At 37.1% G+C, this 16,067-nt stretch overlaps 3 protein-coding genes across 4 annotated transcripts; all 3 read left to right on the top strand.

Moving 5' to 3' along the window:
• Nucleotides 1-100: 100 nt before the first annotated feature.
• Nucleotides 101-4,227, top strand: LOC137200386 (granzyme A-like). Of its 2 annotated transcripts, none has more exons than XM_067615162.1 (5): nucleotides 101-512; nucleotides 702-843; nucleotides 1,404-1,542; nucleotides 2,713-2,988; nucleotides 3,096-4,227. In XM_067615162.1, exons 1-5 carry the CDS (start codon nucleotides 449-451, stop codon nucleotides 3,252-3,254), a joined length of 780 nt encoding a protein of 259 aa, XP_067471263.1. In that variant the 5' UTR covers nucleotides 101-448; the 3' UTR covers nucleotides 3,255-4,227. The 2 variants fall into 2 exon arrangements, with proteins under 2 accessions (XP_067471263.1, XP_067471272.1); XM_067615171.1 differs by having other exon boundaries at nucleotides 1,404-1,547; nucleotides 2,718-2,988.
• Nucleotides 4,228-5,311: 1,084 nt separating this feature from the next.
• On the top strand, nucleotides 5,312-11,882 carry LOC137200353 (granzyme A-like). The gene is made up of 5 exons (XM_067615095.1): nucleotides 5,312-5,587; nucleotides 5,776-5,917; nucleotides 6,725-6,869; nucleotides 8,845-9,120; nucleotides 9,235-11,882. Exons 1-5 carry the CDS (start codon nucleotides 5,524-5,526, stop codon nucleotides 9,394-9,396), a joined length of 789 nt encoding a protein of 262 aa, XP_067471196.1. The 5' UTR covers nucleotides 5,312-5,523; the 3' UTR covers nucleotides 9,397-11,882.
• Nucleotides 11,883-12,363: 481 nt separating this feature from the next.
• Nucleotides 12,364-15,848, top strand: LOC137200375 (granzyme A-like). The gene is made up of 5 exons (XM_067615132.1): nucleotides 12,364-12,487; nucleotides 12,677-12,818; nucleotides 13,701-13,845; nucleotides 14,034-14,303; nucleotides 14,412-15,848. Exons 1-5 carry the CDS (start codon nucleotides 12,424-12,426, stop codon nucleotides 14,571-14,573), a joined length of 783 nt encoding a protein of 260 aa, XP_067471233.1. The 5' UTR covers nucleotides 12,364-12,423; the 3' UTR covers nucleotides 14,574-15,848.
• The last annotated feature ends 219 nt before the right edge of the window (nucleotides 15,849-16,067 follow it).

Raw genomic sequence — 16,067 nt, 5'->3', positions numbered from 1 at the left:
TTTCTTGCACACTGAAGGAAAATTAAGGTTTTATTAAATGTAGAATTCATTTTTATTCTCCCTCTGAATCATAAGATGATAGTATTCAAGTAAGTCATAGCTGGAGTGTTCAAAGACCCCCAGTCTTTAGCTGTTGCATACTGCAAACATCTGCACCCTGCTGATGCACCCTACGTCATGTAAATACAGCCTCCACCACACAGCTGTCAAATAAAACTACTGCATGATGACTAGTAAATGACAGAAACAGTTACCACAGGCTTCTAAATAAAGATGGTTTGCAGTATTTCTCATGTCATGTTTGCATCCATTTTGCTGACTCATGCATTGCTTTGATCAGACCACATCCTTAACACATACGTGACATACATATAAGACAAGTGTTTGCATCGAGGTGGGTTTCAGTGTTCAGTGCATTTACCATCATATCAAACAGAAAGAAGAAGAAATGTTCAGCCCGAGAGATCTCAGTGTTTTTCTCTCTTGTGTGGTCCTCCTCGTTGTCCAGTCCAGTGAGTAATATTTTCTATATTTGCAGAATTATACTTGGTGATATCTTGCTCATAAAAAACATGCAAAGTAATGCTACAGGGGTCTTTCAGTATTATAATGCAGCCGGTGCAAAGTGTCATGTTTTGTTTGGTTGACTGACTCATTTATCACCTCCTTGATAAATGAACTGTCTGAATATTTTGTCTTAGGTCATGGTGCTGAGATTATTGGAGGGAAAGAAGTGACGCCTCACTCGCTGCCTTTCATGGCTCTGCTGGAGAGTGAGAAACCAAAATGTGGAGGGATACTGATCAATCCAAAATGGGTCCTGACTGCTGCCCACTGCTCTAAGTAAGCCTCTAACAGTACTTACCTTACTTAAAATGTCATATCTGGCACTCAAACTATAACTGATGATGTAAGATATGGTCAGAAATTTAGATTTATACTCAAATAAGGCAACACTTTACTTTAAGTCCCCCTGTTTAGCATTTATAAACAGTATATCAGCAATTATAACTTCTATGAAAACTTATTTCATAGAAACTTCTAAACCTAATTTGGAAGATCTACTAGGACAGACTTCTGCTCATATACATTTAACTGTGGAAGAGTGAAAATAAACATTACCGTTTTATATCAGTCAATTTAACATTTTCAGCAGTTAAACACAGAGTAATAGCTCTACTTAAACTCTGCATTCGACACTATTACCACTGAAGTATCCACTCTTATTCACACTTTGGGGGAAAAATGCAGTAGATTTCTCAGTGTCTCAAAAGGCCACATTCTGACGTTTTTATGTTTGATAGAGTCATCAGTTCATCATCAGTTTATTCACTTCTTGCATGTAAACCTTTAGTGTATATGAACTGTAATCTAACAGATTCCTGTGTCTCATGCTGTTGCAGTATCACGAGGGTGTGGCTCGGGGTGCACTCCATAGAAAAAGATGAGAGGGGTACGAGGCAGATCCTAGAGGTGAAGAGTCGCATTCCTCATCCCTGCTATGATGAGACAGAGAAAGTCAATGACCTTATGTTGCTCAAGGTAAGGTGATTTTACAATAACTACAGTTGTTGGTTTCAATCTGCAGAGGTGCATGAGTGGTTCATGATGATTTACAAACATACTTGGAGCTTTGTCTGAACTCTGTTAAACTCTAAACAGATATGGCTGGTGATTTTCTATATTTTTATTATTGTCAACAAATCTCGTGTGCAGAGCAAAACCAATGATGAACTCATCCTACTTACAAGTATTGTGTGTGTACCCAAAGCCTGATGTATCATATTCCTCTTTGCCTAGATCTCTCTTATTGTCAAAAAATTATTAAACACCTCAGTGAGCCACACGATGCACTAGGTGACATGTTCCTTCAGCACGAAAAAATTGGGTACATTAATTTGTTTAGAAACAGCTCCAACAACAGTAATCATGTTTTCAGTCTCTGGAGAGTAGTTCTGTGTGAGGCAGACACTACTGAGCATGTGCAAGAATGTGGTTTTATTTAAATAGTTTATCTAGCTTATTGTGCTTCATATCACAACCTCTTGACTTTGAACTACATTGTAATTTACTCAAAAGAACTTATCAGGAGTGTCAAGAGGTTGTGATATGTAGCACAACAAGCTAGCGAAGAACTAAATGGAACAGCATTTCCGCACATGTGCAGTGGCATCTGTCCTACAAGGGACTACTCTACAGAGACTCTTCGTGCTGAGATCCTTTTCTGAACAAACAATCATGACGATAATCTTTGTGGTGAAGGAACATTACAACCAGTGCAACAGTGTGGCTCATTGAGGTTTTTTTAATAGTTTTTGGATGTCAAAGTCAATTCATTGTTGGTTTGGCATTGTTGGATGAGATTTGTCGAAAAGAAAAATATAGAAAATCTCCAGCTGTATTTTTCAGTCTATTTAGGCAAAAGAGAAAGATCCCAATTAAACTGAACCAAAATTTCAACCAAATTTAGTCCAAATCGAAGTGCCAACATATAGTCAGGCTGTCGCTTAACTCCGAATAATATCCAAAATATAAAGTCAACGTTATCTACACCTTCATTTCTTGTTGTCCTGACTACTGTGATTCCTTATATAAAAGAATTAGTATTGGCACTAGTCTTCCTTGTTTGTGTCCTTTATTCAAACTCTATAAAATCAATGCACAGGCCTGCTTTAAATAAGTAATGCTCTGCTGTTTTTTTCAAAATTTCAGCTCAGCAAATCAGCAAAGCAGACCAAAACTGTGAAATGTCTTGATTTGGGTAAAACTGTCAAAGACCCAACAGCCGGCTCCATCTGTAGGGTGGCTGGATGGGGGAAAACAAACAACAAAGTCGAAAAAATGTCTGATGTCCTGATGGCTGTCAATGTGACTGTGATCGACAGAGTGAAGTGCAACTCCCCTGAATATTACAACAAAAAGCCTGTCATCACTAAGGACATGATATGTGCTGGTTCAGATGGTAAAAAACAGGTTGATACCTGTCAGGTAATTACACACTTAATATAATGTAGCAGGAAATAACCTGTAACATCCATATCAACCTAACTGCTGTGTATGTGCTTCAAATTGTCCTGTATTTTCTCTCTCTTTAGGGTGATTCTGGTGGACCACTGTTGTGCAATGGAGCGCTGGTCGGAGTCACCTTTACTGGACGGAATTGCGGCCGAATTAAAAAGCCTGGAATTTACACTTTTCTGTCACGAAAACAACTCGACTGGATCAAAAAGACAATGAAGAAGTCTGAAATATAATGAGCTCTTCCTGTTAATAATTCTTGACCATATTAATAGCTTCTATTTCTATTCTATTTCTTCTGTGCAATTAGATGTATTGTAAAGGAATTTATATTATAGGTCAGTTGTTTCAATATTATTTGTCTGACATACTCTTATAGCCCAATCAGATGGGCTCAGGTACCCCTACATTATACCCCTTTGACTGATGAGATCGCTTCATAATAGTATTTCACCACAGAGTGGATCTGTGGATACACATGTGCATCCATATAAGAAATGATGATTTCTAAATTGACAGTTCACTAAACCCCTCCCCTAAACAATGACTGTCTAGTCATAGCTCAGCAACCAGAACTACCAGAGTAGGTTTTGGATTTGTTACTTATCATCTAATTTGTTTTTTGTTAGCCTTGGCTTTCCAAAAACAAAAACACAAGAGAAAAAGTGTAAGGAATAGATTAAACATAAGAAGCAACTGTAATCATGTCCAGTTAATTATCTAACTACCTACAGTGGCAGGACCATGGGTATGTTTCGAAACCCATAGTATCGTACTATTTAATATACCAGAAAAGATTTAGTATGTCCTAATACATAGTATGTCAAATGCAGTAAGCCAAAAGAACCAGGATGTCCTACTACATTAGTTTTCATTTTGTAGTATGCAAACCAGCGTGCTTTTCTGGCTATTCTGACCCACAATCCTCTGTGCAGCGGAAGATATGTCACATCGACTGAGCTGCCAAGAAAGCACGGACCAATAGACCATTTCTATTGTTGTGCTACTGTGGCTTGCTAAGTAGTTTTCACATGCTCTTAGTAGCAGCACACTGTGGTGAGATGTTATAGGTCAACTTATGTGGGCTGGTGGAAGCTCCTGTCCTCTGCAGTCGACCTGTTTGTTTTTTTTTTCATTTAAATAATTATTTCTATTTGCTCAAAACAACTACTCTGCAATCTTTCCATGTACCCCGTGGTAACTACAGAAGTACCCCTCAGGTACTTGTAAGCCTGGTGGGGAATCTTTTTCATGCTGCATTTAAACATGAAAGCAAAACATCAAAGTGACATTATTCAACCAGATGTAACAAGATGAAATTGCAAAGTTTTATAAGCTATTATCTGTTTAAATTTTTTCTTGTCACATAATATGACAAACAAAACCTCACACATAGATTATCCAGCTGGTTTATTTCAATAAAGGTTGATGCCTATTGATCAACACTGAAAGTATGTGAAAGGGTCCAGATTTAGCCAAAAAAGGTCAATTTCATCATGATGTCTCTGGCCAGATGACGCGAACCAAAGCTTTGAGTAAAACCATTATTTCAGTCAAGATATATAAGAGAAAAATGTATTTCACATCAAGGCTTAAAGAGAAACATTAATGTGAATGTGGCAAGAAATTCTGAAAGTATTAGTCATATCATGAGAAGAAAAGTATCAGCCCTATTAATGCATGTTGGTCAAATTCTATATGGTTACTTTCAAAACATATTGGATGTTGAGATTAGTTGTACACAAACGTACTTTTTAGGAGTCAGTGTTAATAATGCCAACCTAGTGAAATGATGTCAGGCCTCTGGTATTACACTCATTTGTGTGTTTTGGACCCAAAACAATATTTAGCATTTCAGAGAGAAACACACATTTACAGTATTCTGATTTAAATCAAAATGTTTCTCAGTTTTGAAGCTGAAGTCTAAACACAACAGTGTTAAAATCTAAAAATCTATGTAAGATGGTTGAGATGATGGGTATTTCTTGCACACTGAAGGAAAATTAAGGTTTGATTAAATGTACAATTCACTTTTTCCAGCAATTAGCTCTTGAGTTTTCATTTCACATCATTGATATGTTCCACTTTCTCACACTTTCCTCTGAATCAGATGTTAGTATTCAAGTAAGTCATAGCTGAAGTGTGCAAAGACCCCCAGTCTTTAGCTGGTGGAAACTGGTCCCACCTATACTGAAACGTCTGCACCCTGCTGATGCGCCCTACTTCACGTAAATACAGCCTCCACCACACAGCTGTCAAATTAAAACTACTGCATGATGACTAGTAAATGACAGAAACAGTTACCACAGGCTTCTAAATGAAGACAGTTCGCAGAAATTCTCATGTCATGCTTGGGTCCATTTTGCTGACTCATACATTTCCATGGTCAGACCACATCCTCTGAGATTAACACATAAGTGACACACATATAAGACAAGTGTTTGCATCAAGGTGGGTTTCAGTGTTCAGTGCATTTACCAACACATCAAAGAGAGAGACGAAGAAATGTTCAGCACGAGAGATCTCAGTATTTTTCTCTCTTGTGTGGTCCTCTTCGTTGTCCAGTCCAGTAAGTTATATTTTCTATATTTGCAGAAATTTACTTGGTGATATCTTGCTCATTCAAAACATGCAAAGAATGCTACAGGGGTCTTTCAATATTATAATGCAGTTGGTGCAAAGTGTCATGTTTTGTTTGGTTGACCGCCTCATTTATCACCTCTTTGATAAATGAACTGTCTGAATATTTTGTCTTAGGTCAAGGTGCTGAGATTATTGGAGGGAAAGAAGTGACACCTCACTCTCTGCCTTTCATGGCTCTGCTGGAGAGCGAGAAACCAAAATGTGGAGGGATACTGATCGATCCAAAATGGGTCCTGACTGCTGCCCACTGCGCTGAGTAAGCCTCTTACAGTACTTACCTTACTTAAAATGTCATATCTGGCACTCAAACTATAACTGATGATGTAACATATGGTCAGAAATTTAGATTTTTAATATACACAAATGAGTTAACATTTTACTTTAAGTCCCCCTGTTTAGCATTTATAAGCAGTATGTCTGCTTACAACTATATCATAAGATTTATAAACTATTTATTAAATGTTTGTATACTGCTTTTAAATGCTACATAGGTGGTCAAAGTGTTTCTTTTCCTCTCGTGATTTTGCGTGTTAAGATTTAAGTTTTCCATAAATTAACTTGGTACACAATCTTTTTTTGATCCACCAAGTCATGCATATAGATGAATCTGCTCTGAATAGGGACATTTAAATTAATTTATCGATGTCTAATGATGTCAGTATACTGCATTTACTGTATTAATATTATATTGTTATAGAAACTTCTAAACCTAATTTAGAAGATCTATTAGGGCCGACTCATATAAATTGAACTGTGGAGGAGCGAAAATAAACATTACCATTTTATATCAGTCAGTTTAACACTTTCAGCAGTTTAAACTAAACATTTAAACTAATATATTGGTGTCTAATGGTTTCAGTATACTGCATGTACTCTATTAATCTGCATTCAACACTATTACCACTGAAGTGTCAACTCTTCTTCACTCTTGGCAGGGGAAATGCAGTAGATTTCTCAGTGTCTCAAAGGCCACATTCTGATCTTATTATGTGTGATAGAGTAATCTGTTTATCATCATTTCATTCACTTCTTGCATGTAAACCTGTGTCTAATGCTGTTTCAGTATCAAGAGGGTGTGGCTGGGGGTGCACTCCATAGAATCACAGAAAAAGGAGAAGGGTTCGAGGCAGATCCTACAGGTGAAGAGTCGGTTTCCTCATCCCTGCTATGATAAGACAGAGAATGTCAACGACCTCATGTTGCTCAGGGTAAGGTGATTCAACAATAACTACAGTTGTTTGTTTCAATCTGCAGAGGTGCATGAGTGGTTAATCATGATTTAGAAACATGTTGACATTAAACAACTGACAACATTTCTTAATACAAGCAACTTTAGTCTACATTGTATGCAATTTGGCTTCAGAGCAAATCATTCCATCGAAAGTGCTACCTTGCACTTAATAGAGCAAATTAAATCATGTCTTGACAAAGGAGGAGTAGTTGGTGCTGTATTTTTAGATCTACGTAAAGCAGCATGATGTTTTAATATCGAAACTCTCTAAATTTAACTTCTCATCTAGAGCACTGGCATGGATGTCTTCATATTTATCTAATAGGATACAATGTGTTAAAGTTGATGACACACTGTCCAGTAACATGAAGTGCACAATGGATGTTCCACAAGGGTCAGTGTTAGGTCCCTTATTATTTAGCCTATATATTAATGACGTCATGATGTGTCATGATGCAGAGCTACAAATGTATGCAGATAACACCATCGTGTACACACATGCAAAAACAGCTGAGTTAACTCCTGCTAAGCTAACAATTGCATTGGAAAGGATCACACATTGGTTTGATCAATCATGTCTGAGTCTAAATGTAAACAAGACAAAAGGTATATTTTTCTCTAAAACCACGGTACAACCTCCTAATGCTGATATTCTCATAAAAGGTGAAAAGATTGACATAGTTACTGATTTTAAATATTTTGGTGTAACATTGGATCCAAATTTGAAGTTTAAGAAATATGTTAAAAAAAAACAGTTAAAACTGTAAAGTACAACTTAGCAAATTTTAGACATATTAGGAACTGTCTCACTTTGGTCACAGCCAAGATATTTATGCATGCTATGATTCTTTCCCATGTCTTACTGCATCACAAGTTGGGGGCAGGCTGGAGAAACAGCCATAAAACCTCTTGAGTCCTTATACAAACAAACTCTAAAAACTCTGGACAAAAAGCCAATGCATTTCCATCACTGTAGGGTATTGGAGAAATACAATTTACTGAGCTTTGAGAATTTTAGATTATTCTCAAATTTGTGCCTAGTTTATACAATTTTAAATGGTTTGGCCCCTCCTCCACTATGTGATGTTGTTTACACTCGCTCAGTAGGTTCCATTAGATCCTCCAGAATATCCTCTATACATGATTGTACCATACCATTTCGTTGCACTGCATTTGGCCAGTCAGATTTCTCTGTGAAAGCCACAACTCAGTGGAATGTCCTGCCTAATGATATGAAGAGCTGCAGTTCAATCAGTGCATTCAGAGCGAGGTTGAAGAATCTGCCACTGAGTCTGGATTTGATCTCATGGTCTTCTCAAATAATCTTGCTTTTGGTTTGACGTGCTTGCATTGTTGATTTCTTGTTGACATTGTGGGTGTATGTGATATGATGTTGTGTGTAGCTTTGTATTTTGTATTTTGTATCATGTGTCCTGTGTGTTTTTTGCTTTGTACTATTTGTTATTGTACTGTTATATGTTTTAATTGTAAGGGACTGCAGATGAAAATTAGCTTGAAGCTAAATCTGGTACAGTGCATCATTTATGTTAAAAACTGTACACTGTTTTTAATAGTTTTTGGACATCAAAGGCATTGAGGAGTAGGTAATATTAGACCTTTGATGCACACTCACTTGTAAGTAGGATCAGTTCATTGTTTGACTGAAATTTAGTCCAACTCAAATAAGTGCCACTATATAGTCAGGCTGTCACTTATCTCTAAATAATATCCAAAATATAAAGTCTTTCTTTTCACCCTTGATCTGGAGAAAGTTATCTTCACTTCTTGTTCACTTCTTGTTGCGCTGACTACTGTAATTCCCTATATATTAGAATTAGTGTTGGCACTAGTAGGTATTGATATTATTCAGTCTTCCTTGTTTGTGTTCTTTGTTCAAACTCTAAAGACCTGCCATAAATAAGTAATGCTCCTTTTTTCCCTCAAAATTTCAGCTCAAAAAATCGGCAAAGCAGACTGAAACAGTGAAATGTCTTGATTTGGGTAAAACCGTCAAAGAACCAGCAGCTGGCTCCTTCTGTATGGTGGCTGGATGGGGGAAAACAAAGAACAATGTCCAAAAAATGTCTGATGTCCTGATGGCTGTCAATGTGACTGTGATCGACAGAGTGAAGTGCAACTCCCCTGAATATTACAACTTCAAACCTGTCATCACTAACAGCATGATATGTGCTGGTTCAGATGGTAAAAACAATGCTGATAGCTGTCAGGTAAGCACATTCAGGTAATTAATATATTCTGAGCATGAAGTAACCTGTAACATCCATATCACCCTAACTGCTGTGTATGTGCCTCAAAATGTCGTGTATTTGCTCTCTCTTTAGGGTGATTCAGGTGGACCACTGTTGTGCAATGGAGCGCTAGTCGGAGTCACTTCTTTTGGAGCTCCAAAGTGTGGCTTGATGAAAAAGCCTGGAGTTTACGCTTTTCTGTCACAAAAACAACTCGACTGGATCAAAAAGACAATGAAGAAGTCGGAAATATAATGAGTGCTTCCTCTTAATGATTCTTGACCATGTTAATAGCTTCTATTTCTATTCTATTTATTTTGTGCAACATTCATTTTATCCTATTTAGATGTACTGTTAAGAAATTTATATTATAGGTCAGTTGTTTCAACATTCTTTGTCTGACATACTCTTACAGCCCAATCAGATGGGCTCATGTACCCCTACATTGTACCCCTTTGACTGATGGGAAAAGAAAAAAGAAAAGATTTAGTATGTCCCAATAAATAGTATGTCAAATGCAGTATGCCAAAAGTACAAGGATGTCCTACTACATCCGGTCGCATTTTGTAGTATGCAAGCCAGCATGCTTTTCTGGCTATTCTGACCCACAATCCTCTGTGCAGTGGAAGATGCATCACATCCACATAGCCGCCAATAAAAGCAGAGACCAATGACAGCACACTGACAGTGCAAAGATGGAAACCAGTGCAAAGACAGAAGCTGCAATGGCAGATGAAGTAGTGATGATGTCCCAATTGTATGCATACTGCATACATACTGCATGCAACAGTATCGACTTTGTAAGGGCAGCTGTAGTAGGTACTAAAAGTAAAAAGTAGAAGTATGCAATTCAGATGACAACACAAGAGTTGGCATATTATTAACTAACCGCATAAGTTTGTGGGTTATATTAAAAGACCCTGTTTACAGATAGATTTAGATTTATTTATTTATTGAATGTGTGCAGTTTGAAACATTAAAGATGCACTGCACCAGAGTTAGCTTGAAGGCAATTTGCATCTGTAGTCCCCAACAAAAAACATACAACAGCACAACAACAAACAGTAAAAAGCAAAAAAAAAACAAAAAAACAGTCACACTGCCCAAATGCAGTGCGACGAAATGGTATGGTACGATCTTTTATAGAGGATATTCTAGAGGATCTAATAGATCCTACTGAGCGCGTCTACACAAAGTCACATAGTGGAGGAGGGGCCAAACCATTTAAAATTTTATAAACTAGGCACAAATTTGAGAAAAATCTAAAATTCTCAAAGCTCAGTAAAGCTTTGAGTACCCTACAGTGATGGAAATGCATTGGCTTTTTGTCCAGAGTTTTTAAAGTTTGTTTGTATAAAGACTCAAGAGGTTTTATGGCTGTTTCTCCAGCCTGCCCCCAACATGTGATGCAAAAAGACATATGGGAAAGAATCATAGCATGCATGAATATCTTGGCTGCGTCCAAAGAGTATTTCTCCACGGTCAGTCCTGGATGCTATTAGAGCTTAGGTAAGGTTAGCAGCTCTGTCCTGGTCTTTATTGGACTTTGGGAGGTTACACTCCAGCAACTCCAGCCAAAGTTACTAGAAGTAGTGTTACATTTGCCAAACACGCTTTTCTCTTCCTCCATCTGAAATCAAGGGCTCACTGTTTCAAAAATTGATTAGAATTTCGAGTAGTGCAAAAACAGAAAGTTTGACAGGTGAAGTAACAGTTACTGAGGTGCCAGGGTTTAACGAACATCCTACCTCCTCTTGGAGTGGCTTCATTGTTAGCTATCTTTTTCTACATCTATCTTTATCTATATTGTTCTGCTACTGTGGCTTGCTAAGTAGGTTTCACATGCTCTTAGTAGACGCACACTGTGGTTAGAAGTTATAGGTCAACTTATGTGGGCTGGAGGAAGCTTCTGTCCTCTGCAGTTAACCTGTTTGTTTTTTTGTTTGTTTTTTTATTTAAATAATAATTTCTATTTGCTCAGAACAACTACTCTGCAATCTTTCCACGTACCCCATGGTAACTGCAGAATTGCCCTTCAGTTACTAGTAGCCCTGGTGGGGAATCTCTGGTAAAAAAAAATGAAAGTTTTCTTTTTCATGCTGCATTTAAAATGAAAGCAAAACATCAAAGTGACATTATTCAACCTGTCTGTCTGTACTTGACATTTTCTCTATTTTGCACTGTATATATTGTTTTTATGTTTTTTGTTTGTTTTTAGTGTTTTGTTTCATACAGTACTTTCACTTTTCCATCAGCCCTATTAATGCATGTTGGTCAAATTCCATATGGTTACTTTCAAAACATATTTGCTGTTGCAATTAGTTGCACACAAACTTATTTTTGTAGGAGTCAGCATTAATAATACTAACCTTACTTGTCAAATGTTGTCAGGCCTCTGGTATTACACTCATTTGTGTGTTTTGGACCCAAAACAAAATTTAGCATTTCAGAGAGAAACACACATTTACAGTATTCTGATTTAAATCAAAATGTTTCTCAGTTTTGAAGTCTAAGTCTTAACACAACAGTGATAATTTAGTCAATGAAATCTATGTGCCAAATATTTGTGACCACATATACCTTGCTGTTCTCATGCACCTCAGACGTTTATGTTTAATTTTCTAAAAGATCATATTATTCTGCATTCTGTTTTTGTGTTATTCTACAATAGAAATGTACTATAAGTAACTTATTGCTGTCTTTAGTGGCTGTTCATGTAAGACTCATATAAATAAATATCTATGTAAGGTGGTTGACATGATGCCTATTTCTTGCACACTGAAGGAAAATTAAGGTATGATTAAATGTATAATTCATTTTTTCCAGCAATTATCTCTTCCTCACAGTTTTCATTTCACATCATTGATATGTTCCACTTTGTCACACTTTCCTCTGAATCAGATGATAGTATTCAAGTAAGTCATAGCTGGAGTGTTCAAAGACCCCCAGTCTTTAGCTGTTGCATACTGCAAACATCTGCACCCTAGATGATGCATCCTACTTCACGTAAATACAGCCTCCACCACACAGCTTTCAAATAAAACTACTGCATGAAGACTAGTAAATGAAAGAAATAGTTACCACAGGCTTCACGGACAGTTTGCAGCAATTATTATGTCATGCTTCCATCCATTTTGCTGACTTGTGCATTTCCATGGTGAGACCACATCCTGAGATTAACACACAAATGCCACACATACAGACATACAGACAAGTGTTTGCATCGAGGTGGGTTTCAGGGTTCAGTGCATTTACCATCATATCAAACAGAGAGAAGAAGAAATGTTCTGTCCGAGAGATCTCAGTGTTTTTCTCTCTTGTGTGGTCCTTCTTGTTGTCCAGTCCAGTGAGTAATATTTTCTATATTTGCAGAAATATACGTGGTGATATTTTGCTCATTCAAAACATGCAAAGTAATGCTACAGGGGTCTTTCAGTATTATAATGCAGCCGTTGCAAAATGTCATGTTTTGTTTGGTTGACCGAGTCATTTATCACCTCCTTGATAAATGAACCGTCTGAACATTTTGTCTTAGGTCATGGTGCTGAAATTATTGGAGGGAAAGAAGTGACGCCTCACTCGCTGCCTTTCATGGCTCTGCTTGAGAACAAGACACCAAGATGTGGAGGGATACTGATCGATCCAAAATGGGTCCTGACTGCTGCCCACTGCTCTGAGTAAGCCTTTTACAGTACTTACCTTACTTAAAATGTCATATTTTGCACTCAAACTATAACTGATGATGTGAGATATGGTCAGAAAGTTAGATTTTTAATATATACAAATAAGTTAACATTTTACTTTAAGTCCCCCTGTTTAGCATTTATAAGCAATATGTCTGCTTACAACTATATCATAAGAGTTATAAGCTGTTTATTAAATGTTTGTATACTGCTTTTAAATGCTAACTTGGTACACAATCTTTTTTTGATCCACCAAGTCATGCATATAGATGAAACTGCTCTGAATAGGGACATTTAAATTAATTTATCGATGTCTCATGACATCAGTATACTGCATTTACTGTATTAATATTATATTGTTATAGAAACTTCTAAACCTAATTTAGAAGATCTATTAGGGCTGACTCATATAAATTCAACTGTGGAGGAGCGAAAATAAACATTACCATTTTATTTTTATTTATTTTTATCAGTCAATTTAACACTTTCAGCAGTTTAATTCTGCATTTAACACTATTACCACTATAGTATCAACTGTTATTCACACTTCACACACAACCAAGAAATGCCTCTTTTGTCTGTTAAACCAGTCTTTGTGTCTTAATTGTGTTTTCATGGCCTTTGTTATTATGATTGTACAGCACTTAGGTCAACTGTTGTTGTTTTTAAATGTGCTTCATAAATAAATTTAATTTGATTTGATTTGACTTGGGGGGAAAATGCAATAGATTTCTCAGTGTCTCAAAAGGCCACATTCTGACCTTATTATGTTTGATTGAGTCATAAGTTATCATCAGTTTATTCACTTCTTGCATGTAAACCTTTAGTATATGTGAACTGTAATATAACAGATTCCTGTGTTTCATGCTGTTACAGTATCAAGAGGGTGTGGCTCGGGGTGCACTCCATAGAATCCAAAGAAAAGGAGAAGGGTTTGAGGCAGATCCTAGACGTGAAGAGTCGCATTCCTCATCCCAGCTATGATAAGACAAAGATAGTCAATGACCTCATGTTGCTCAAGGTAAGGTGATGTCATGATCTGGAGAAAGTTATCAACAACTTCATTGCTTGTTGCCCTAATTCCTTATCTATTAGAATGTGTTGGCAGTAGTAGGTATTGATATTATTCAGTCTTCCTTGTTCCTGTTCCTTGTTCAAACTCACAGACCTGCTATAAATAAGTAATGCTCCTTTTTTTCAAAATTTCAGCTAAACAAATCAGCAAAGAAGACCAAAACGGTGAAATGTCTTGATTTGGGAAAAACTGTCGAAGACCCAGCAGCTGGCTCCATCTGCATGGTGGCTGGATGGGGGAAAACAGACAATGCTGCCAAAAAAATGTCTGATGTCCTGATGTCTGTCAACGTGACTGTGGTCGACAGAGTGAAGTGCGGTGAATATTACAACAAAAAGCCTGTCATCACTAAGGACATGATATGTGCTGGTTCCGACGGTAAAAACATTGCTGATACCTGTAAGGTGAGTACACACTCAATATATTCTGAGCAGGAAGTAACCTGTAACATCCATATCACCCTAACTGCTGTGTATGTGCCTCAAAATGTCTTGTATTTGCTCTCTCTTTAGGGTGATTCAGGTGGACCGCTGTTGTGCAATGGAGCGCTAGCTGGAGTCACTTCTTTTGGACCTACGGAGTGTGGCCATAAGAAAAAACCTGGAGTTTATGCTTTTCTGTCACAAAAACAACTCGACTGGATCAAAAAGACAATGAAGAAGTCTGAAATATAATGAGCTCTTCCTGTTAATGATTCTTGACCATGTTAATAGCTTCTATTTCTATTCTATTTCTTTTGTGCAACGTTCATTTTATCCTAATTAGAGGCACTGTAAAGAATTTTATAGTATAGGTCAGTTGTTTCAACATTTCTTGTCTGACATACTCTTACAGCCCAATCAGATGGGCTCATGTACCCCTACATTGTACAGTTCACTAAACCCCTCCCCTGAATAGTGACTGTCTAGTCATAGTTTAGCATCCAGAACTACACATGGCAGGCTTTGGATTTCTTACTCATCATCTAATTTGTTTTTTTCGGTTAGCTTTGGCTTTCCAAAACCAAAAACACAAGAGAAAAAGTGCAAGGAATGGATTAAACATAAGAGGCAATTATTATTATGTCCAGCTAATTATCTAACTACCTACAGTGGTAGGACCAAAAGTTGGCATTTCATTAACTAACTGCATAAGTTTGTGGCTTATGTTAAAAAACCATGTTTACAGATAGCACATGGTATTCCTCCACTGTCAGTCCTGGATGCTACCAGATCTTATGTAAGGTTAGCAGCTCTGTCCTGGTCTTTATTGGATTTTGGGAGGTTACACTCCAGTGACTCCAGCCAAAGTTACCAAAAATAGCATTACATTTGCCAAATACAATGGTTAGTCCTCATCCTAGACGGCTTTTCTCTTGTAACATTAAAAGTGGAAACATAAAATATGAATTATATGCACGCTAACTAGTTCTGTTCTGCAATACAAGACAATGCACTTTCTTTACTTTCTATGGGATGAATGTTAACTTTGCTCGGGACATGTAGTTTTAGCCTTAAGTCTTTTAGTATAATATCTTATTTAGCCATCAAATGCATATTATCCTTTTTCAAGGTTCTTGTTTAATACAAGTAAGCTGGACACATTTGAGTCTACTGAAGTCATTGTTGACATTGCCATTTCAGACTGTCTGAAATCAAGGACTCACTATTTCAAAAATTAATTTGAATTTCAAGTGGTGCAAGAACAGAAAGTTTGACAGGTGAAGCAACAGTTACTGAGGTGTTTAGCAAACAGTGGTCAAGTTCACATCCATTCTGCCCCCTCTTGGAGCAGCTTAATTGTTATCTATCTTTATCTATATTATTGAGCTACTGTAGCTTGCTAAGTAGTTGTCACATGCTCTTAGTAGCAGCACACTGTGGTTAGTGTTAAAGGTTAACTTACGCAAGTTGGTGGAAGATCCTGTCCTCTGCAGTTGTCACTTGAAAGTTACTGATACTGTGACAATAAATAAGATCAGCATTACACCCATTTGTAATCCAATTTGTGTGTTTATTTTCCTGTTTTGTGGATGATTTTTTTTTCATTTAAATGATAATTCCTATTTGCTCAAAACAACACTTTCGCAATCTTTCCATGTACCCCGTGGTAACTGCAGAAGTACCCCTCGGGTACTAGCAGGCCTGATGTGGAATCTCTGGCAAAACGTGATAGTTTTCTTTTTCATG

Source organism: Thunnus thynnus, chromosome 2, assembly GCF_963924715.1.
Source record: "Thunnus thynnus chromosome 2, fThuThy2.1, whole genome shotgun sequence".
In the NCBI taxonomy this organism is placed as follows: Eukaryota; Metazoa; Chordata; class Actinopteri; order Scombriformes; family Scombridae; genus Thunnus; species Thunnus thynnus.
Note: the sequence above shows the minus strand (reverse complement) of the source record. Positions and strands in the feature narration are given on the sequence as shown.

Coding starts and splice junctions, on each gene's coding strand:
- LOC137200386 (XM_067615162.1), top strand. CDS start 449: ATGTTCAGCCCGAGAGATCTCAGTGTTTTTCTCTCTTGTGTGGTCCTC. Junction 844..1,403: donor ACTGCTGCCCACTGCTCTAA/GTAAGCCTCTAA, acceptor ATGCTGTTGCAG/TATCACGAGGGTGTGGCTCG. Junction 2,989..3,095: donor AACAGGTTGATACCTGTCAG/GTAATTACACAC, acceptor CTCTCTCTTTAG/GGTGATTCTGGTGGACCACT.
- LOC137200353 (XM_067615095.1), top strand. CDS start 5,524: ATGTTCAGCACGAGAGATCTCAGTATTTTTCTCTCTTGTGTGGTCCTC. Junction 5,918..6,724: donor ACTGCTGCCCACTGCGCTGA/GTAAGCCTCTTA, acceptor ATGCTGTTTCAG/TATCAAGAGGGTGTGGCTGG. Junction 9,121..9,234: donor ACAATGCTGATAGCTGTCAG/GTAAGCACATTC, acceptor CTCTCTCTTTAG/GGTGATTCAGGTGGACCACT.
- LOC137200375 (XM_067615132.1), top strand. CDS start 12,424: ATGTTCTGTCCGAGAGATCTCAGTGTTTTTCTCTCTTGTGTGGTCCTT. Junction 12,488..12,676: donor CCTTCTTGTTGTCCAGTCCA/GTGAGTAATATT, acceptor ATTTTGTCTTAG/GTCATGGTGCTGAAATTATT. Junction 14,304..14,411: donor ACATTGCTGATACCTGTAAG/GTGAGTACACAC, acceptor CTCTCTCTTTAG/GGTGATTCAGGTGGACCGCT.